We start from the raw sequence: 7,064 nt of genomic DNA, 5'->3' as shown, positions 1-7,064 counted from the left end.
CATGGCTGAGGCAATCCCTCGTTTGAGCTGGAGGTTGGACAAGGCCTCCAGAGGTTCCTTTCAGCCTAGACCTTTTTTATGATTTATTGACACATTTCACCTGCTACATAGTACATACTACCATACAGGATTAATATGGATGCAGGAGGGGTTTTAAGTAAATCTTCTGTAATTCCTATAGTTCAGTTATTACAAACTTACTTTCATCTTTGTTGAGCTTTAACATATACTTGCAAGGAATTTAAGTAAAGAATTTGTACAAAGTTACTGAACTGCTCCTGTCACCAGAGTGCCTTGGCCCCTGATCAAAATCCTCGGGTTCAGTTGCCCATTCTGTACCGGCAGAAATAAACAAGTTTATGTTTTAATTGTGTGAAATGCCAAAGCCAAGGACATTCCTACATGGTCTGTGCTTTCTTTCAGCCAGCTACACACACCATCAGCCAAGGAGATGCCTGTCTCAGATAACAGGTGTCCCTCTTTGAAGAAGAGGAATTTTGCATATATATGTATTTTAAAATAAGGTTAACTCGTGTAAAGGACCATAAGACCTGTTGTCTTTTAAAAAGGATTAATAGCTGGGTATTTTATCAGAACAATTAGTCACAAAAATTGGAATTTTATCCCTTTCACTCTGAAAAAAAAACAGCCTGAGTTTTCTTAAGATGTATCCTTATCAAAGCTGATCTCCTTGAAGGTGCTGCAGTGCCAGTAATAATTCAAGGTGAAAATGTGGGAGCAGGAAACACTGGGAAATATTTTACAAGAGGCATTCCTCCCGCTAGTTCTGGATTTCAACATTAATTAAAAAAAAAAAAGCTTGTCCCTTTTATGAATACAGTGTGAACGTTTTTAGTAGGGTGGCTAATTGTGACTAATGTTAGCCTTTCTATAAGGAGCCATGCTCTTGTTACATGAACAAAATAGCCAACTAAATGGAATAATGGTTTACTTTTATAAATGCCTGATTTTAGTTGGAAAATTAATTAGCTGTACTGCATAACAGATGCAGAAAGACTAAGGCCTTATTAAGGACTGATGAGGAAAAAAAAGAGGAATTTAATGACTGCTTTAGTTTAATATTTTTCTCGTGTAGCTGCATCAAATTATGGCAATACTTTTTTGGAAGTGCTGCATAATTGTAAAAGACAAAAATCAAAACAAAGCAACTCCAAATGCCTTTCTCCTTAAAGCAAAAACAAACAAAAAGCGTGGGGAAGGATATTTTGAAAACTGTACTTTGAACACCACAGCTTAAACACAGCCTTGAAAACTGCTTTTCTACAGCATTGTGTAGTGACTTGCTGTTCTTAAATTTCTTAAACTGAAACTTCAGGTTTTTTAGATGAGCACTGTTTTTTGTGAGACCACCACTATTTGTCTAGAAGTTACTTTTGTTGTATGGTTTCACAGCATTTTGCAGAGAAAATGGAAACCAAAAGTAAAAAAATGTTTTTCACCTTTCTAAACGTACCACATAGATTAAAAATCAATAATCTCATAGGTAATGTGTTTTACTGAAAGCTGTAACTTACATGGAAGGCATGGTTGCTCACAGAAGTGGCACTTCCATTTTATATAGTTTAAACGTTTAAGCATTTTATGCCATTATTCTTTCTACAAGTTAGAGTGGATGAGCTTTGCTAATTTTTCACTGTAAGGTGCAAGTCCAGATTGTTCTCTCTGGATGGGAAGCCACAGCTCTTAGAAGAAAACTAGCAAGGAAGAAGTTTCAGCTTGTGGTGATTTCTTTATCAAGATGCATCAAGAACACCTGAAAGGTATTTTGTTGTTTGTGAAGTTCAATGTTTCGGGCGGGGGATTAACATTAGGAATTCAGGTCTTGCTTCTCATTCTTTGCTTAAAAGACATTATGGATGACTGGAAAATGACAAAGATTAAGACTTCAAAGATGGCAGAAGTGTATCTCCACTGAAGTGGGACCACAGTAAGCTACCGACAGACAGAAAAAGCTTCTCTCACACAATACTTTGTACAAATTTAGCTATGTTGGATTAAATCTAATTAACTGTTCCAATTTTCCTCTATAGAGACAGCCTGAGAAACACTTAAGAGTGAGTACCTTTGGTAGTGACTCAGCGTCTCCTAAGTGGTGAGTAAAAGGATGTGTCTATGTCCATATTTCCTGAATGGGGGAAAAAATAACTTTTATTTATGCATTGTAGCAACATCAAGAGAACAAAACTGAATTGTTTTTCCTTTGAAGGTCACTTGTAACATTGATGCAACAATAAACATTAATGTTAACCTTTCACATTACTTCTGCATCAAAATTAAGCACAAAATACTGGCAACACTACAGAAGAACTTCACTTCTCAAGACATTTGCCATTTTCCTCTGTTTTCTAAGCATTTTGTAAAAAAAATACTGTTCCGGTTGAGGGAGCAGTAATCCCATACATGTAATTAATTTTAAAACCAATACAGCAGAAATCAGGCTTTGTACCTTCAGCAAAGATACCAGTTAGAACATCTGATCTCGTGATTTTTTCTAAAAAAAGAATTTGTATTTTTTTAAAGATATGTTTTTAGCTTCAAATATTTAACTTCATTATGAGATGAACAGACTACAAATTGCCAATTCCATTTATACTATCATAAAAACATTTGAAAAGTATATTGTGTTTGTATGTGGTGTTTGTAGGGACCAATTTGTACCCAGTTAATAATTTAATATTGGCATATGTTGTTCCACATAATTTATCTGCCATAAAAAGATTTCCATGTAATCCTTGTTTCTACCTGGTATATGCAGAAGCTGATCCAGCAACATCTCCTGAAGTAAGAGATAGAACCTGAATCAAATACTCCATCATCTTCACTACGTTTCCATGGGTATTTAATAGCTCTTAAGATGTACATAACTTCACTTTTGAAACTTTCTCATTTTTGGATGCTTAATGTGCCAACTCAGGTGTTTTTTTGTTTAACATAACATTCTTGTTTGTGTATGTACAGAGGCTAGAGTTTGCCAGCCAATCCATAAATGACCAAGAGTCTTTCAGTGAATGAATAGTCCATCTCCAGTTAAAAAAACCCAACGTTTTTGTGACTGGTACTGATTGCTCTTGAGGGGTGAGAAACAAAACAAGTGTGACAATTGTATCCGAGTAAGTCAAATGCAATAGCGTAGTGCAGCTCGCTGTGGGCCTTCCTAGCTGTCACCAGGATGCTACGCGTCCCAGGTTAGCAGAGCTGTGACGGGAGGAGCACAAAGGACACCACAGGTTTCAAGACCTGTATTTTGTGGGGAAGAATTAATTTTGACAGTTGCAATACAGATTTGCCTCTTTGCTTATTCTGGCTACCTTTGAGATCTTGGCCAGAGGATCAATGGTAAGATCATCTGCCTTCTAGCACTCATCACTAGAGATTGGAGAGATTTTGCTGCAAAATTGTTTTCAAGATTTAAATTTGTAGTTTCAGATCAGCACTTGATATACAGCTACTCTCTTGTGTAGAGATGTAAACCATACTCCTTTACTTTCTAGATGTCAGATGTGCCCTTCTTCAAAATGTGCATCTTATGAACTTTTGGACATTTTTGTATTTTTACATAAAAAGGTATTTACAGACACTGTACGTTTATCATCCACTTGAAATCATCTTACACTGAGGACAAAGCTAAATAACATCACAGTTATTTGTTAGGCAATGTCAGACTGGGTGAATTTTGACTGAACCTGCAAGAAGGCAGATAGTACCCACTGTGTATTTTCTGAAAAACGGTATCTCGTTTCAGTATACAGAAATTCACATTATACAGACACAATTTCAAAACAATTAATTTCTATAACCTATGACAAAACAGAACACATTCAGTATTTCTCAGTCTCCAGAAGATGAGTTCTATAATCCTAAATGCAATACCAGAAATCAAGCATCTATGGAATATGCACAAAAACAGGGTAGATGTTTGGAATCACAGCACACTAAATGGGAAGGAAAAACAGATTTTAGATAGAGATACTTAAAAATATGCAAAAGCTTGGAGGCAAAGGAGTATTTCTCAGCTGTAAGAAATTCAGTCCTCTGCTTCAAATTAGGCAAAATGAGGACTTCCATCTCCCAGCTGAGTGTTGTAGCTGTTGGATTTTTTTTTTTAGGTGTGTCTGAGCAGGAGGACAGAGCCCTCCCTTGCTCCCAAGCATGTGTCAAGTGTCCTCGCTGATCAAGACAGCATCTGGATGTGTCCCACCCCCTCTATCTTTTCTTGAAAAGAAACCCAGGCCTGTGACTGGGGAGAAGTAGCTCCTGCATGATGTGGAGATCTCTGTTTTTTTGAGGAGTCTGGAACTACAGAAAGTAATGGACCCTAGTTTAGATACAACCTGTGCCTCCTCCCACCCTTCCTCTTTTTAAGCGAGCAGATTCCAGCAATCCAATAGCTTGAGAAGCCCAAGTTGATTGACATGCCTTATTGACAGTGTGAGCAGGATCTGGTCATTTTACATGAGATTATTCAGGACTTCTTGCCCGCTACGCTGGCTTGTTGACTCAGCTCCCAGGCGTTGTGTGCTGAACTTGAGATCTCCAGTGCTCTGCGGATCACACCGACTTCCAGTGGGCAGCAAGGTATCTGAAGCAGGCTCCCAGTCTTTAGCTGGAATTCCCTGGGCATAGCTATGCATGCAACACAGCTCTGCAACAGGAATTTTATTGACTGTGTATTGTCTCTTTACATGCAGTAAAGCCCCTGAAGCCAGAAGACACTGCCTGTGTGCACTTGCCACTGGCCACCTGTTGTGCACACTGGTTGTGTCTGGGATTTCTGGATATTGCACAACTTGGACAGAGTCAGTCTGGTGTCCAGCATCACAGTCAGATGTTTCAAGTTCCCAAATTCCACGTGTAGCACCATTCTGGGTGCAGAAAGGGTACCCGTTTGGGGAAACCTAGGAGGGATAGTATTTCCAACCTAAAATGAGAACTGCAGTGCCTAAGACCCGTTGTGGGTTCAGCCTGTCACAGGTAAAGTTTCAGTGCTGAAGTTGAAAACATTATGGAAACTGTATAATAAATAGTCCTCAGTTTGCAGAAAGCAGCATCATTAGTTAAGTGTATATTTTCATGTAGTGTCTGAGCTATTTAACTCATTCCAAGGCAGAGAGCTTTACACCACAGACCTGCTATCTTTTGTGATATGTATCATTACAATCAAGTAGTGCAGTGAATATGTACATATCGTAAAGATTTTGTAACTCTTTAATCCCCTGTTAAAAATTCATTAATTGCTTAATCTGGTCAGTCTGTAATGACTGCCTCCGTAGCACTTGTGTATTTTTGGTCTCCCTAGGCAAAGCAGGTGCTGCTGGTATTAAGGGTTTTTGTCCACAGGAAACCATCCCAGGAACCTTGTTTATGAAAGTAATATCTGGAATTGCGGGGTGAGGATTCACCTTCAGTGGTGGAAGAAAACCTGGTCTTGTGTGAGCATAATGATCCAACAATAAGGCTCCTGAGCCATGTCTTTCTAGACAAGCTTTATTGCTCCTGCTCAGAGTAACAGGAGGTGTGTTCTCCAGTACTTCTCTAGAACTTGGTAACAAAGAGTGAGATGGAGAAAGAATCTTTTTCTTTGCTATCACTGACTTACTGTCTTCTGCAGCAGCAGGACTTAGAATAGTAAACTGAGAATCAGAGCTGTAGTGATTTGTTCCTAAATTCCTTCTCTGGATAATACTGCTGAGGTTTGAAACAAAGCTGATTTGTCCTGAACTGGCATCCTTACCCATAGGAATCCCACTGGGGTTATGATTCTCTTCAACACAAGGAGTCTGAGAGTTCATCTCTTCATATGATAATTTCCTTGATCCAGTTTGATCAAAGGTTTTCAATAAATGAGCAGTGTCTTTTATGTCAATACTTTGGTGTCTGGTGATGAATTTCTTTGACAAGGCAAGGCCATTGATTTTAAAAGAGAGTTCTTTTGGAGTAATATCCTTAAGTTCCTTTTTTAAAGAGGCAATTTTATTCTGGTGAAACAGTGACGGAGAGCCCTTTACCCAATGCTCAGACTGTAGCCGCTGCACTTGTGCCAGCCTGGAGCCTACTTTCGTTGAGCTGGATTTTCTTTTTGGTGAAACTGTTTGAGATGAATTGTCCACTCTTCGTGGATGATCCAGCTCTTTAAAGCTCAATAGTGCTTTTTGAGTTTCATTTGAACTTGAAAATGGGAATGGAGAGGTTTTCAGTTCTATTTCTGATGGGGAAATGCAACCAGTTGGGGAATGGCATTCCTCGAGGTCTGCAGGAGGCATGTTCAGGTACTGCTTCGTTTTTTGCCTTCCTGATGGGGACTTGTCTGTTGTGATGATGATGACTTCTTTTCCTTGTGCCCTGCAGGCATTGAGAAGAATTTTCAAGGTCTCTTTGTCTTCAGAGTTTATTGCATACACAAGTGCAGAGCAGTTGGAGTGATCTTGCAGGCTTAGGTCAGCTCCACTTTTCAGTAGCAGAGAGACCACTTCAGGGCCTGCTTTTTCCAAACAAGCATGCATCAAGGCTGTCTTTCCAGATTTGTCCTGTATGTTCGGATCAGCCTTGTTTTCCAGTAGGTATTTAACCATCTTTGCCTTGCTGGCACTCTGGGAGTCCACATGTTTTGTCTTACAAGCAATCATTAACGGAGTTTCACCTCTGTCATTGCTCTCGTTGATGTAGGCACCACGCTCTAGTAACAGCCTGGTGAGGCGAAGGCGGCTTTGATAGACAGCTCTTATCAGGGAGTTCCCCTCCGCTGGCAAGTCCGCCATTTTGGTCATCACACTTGTCACACACCTTCCTAGTGGCTGGAAAGAACACCTGGTTTCCAGAGAAAGCAAAGAGGCCCCCCAGAAAAAAAGAAAATAGAAGAAAAGAGATTTAACTGTACAAACTGCTCCTGTAAACACCCCCATACTTTGTGAAAAGAGTATGAAGGGGGGGGGGGCTATTCCCACCTCCTAGACTTCAAGAAATGCATTAAAAATTTACAATAATAATTTTCTGAGGTAATCACAACCTTTATAGATGCTTAAAGCATGGCTGTCACCTTTTTTTTC

General features: G+C 39.4%; 1 protein-coding gene across 1 annotated transcript; it reads right to left on the bottom strand.

The window, feature by feature from the left end:
* Positions 1-5,237: 5,237 nt before the first annotated feature.
* On the bottom strand, positions 5,238-6,785 carry ANKRD34B (ankyrin repeat domain 34B). The gene has a single exon (XM_010578072.1). It carries the CDS (start codon positions 6,783-6,785, stop codon positions 5,238-5,240), a length of 1,548 nt encoding a protein of 515 aa, XP_010576374.1.
* Positions 6,786-7,064: the final 279 nt, after the last annotated feature.

The sequence above is a fragment of the Haliaeetus leucocephalus genome, unplaced genomic scaffold (assembly GCF_000737465.1).
Source record: "Haliaeetus leucocephalus isolate CR32 unplaced genomic scaffold, Haliaeetus_leucocephalus-4.0 Scaffold598, whole genome shotgun sequence".
NCBI classification, from domain to species: Eukaryota; Metazoa; Chordata; class Aves; order Accipitriformes; family Accipitridae; genus Haliaeetus; species Haliaeetus leucocephalus.
The sequence above is the reverse complement of the archived record's forward strand: the minus strand, read 5'-3'. Positions and strand labels throughout refer to the sequence as shown.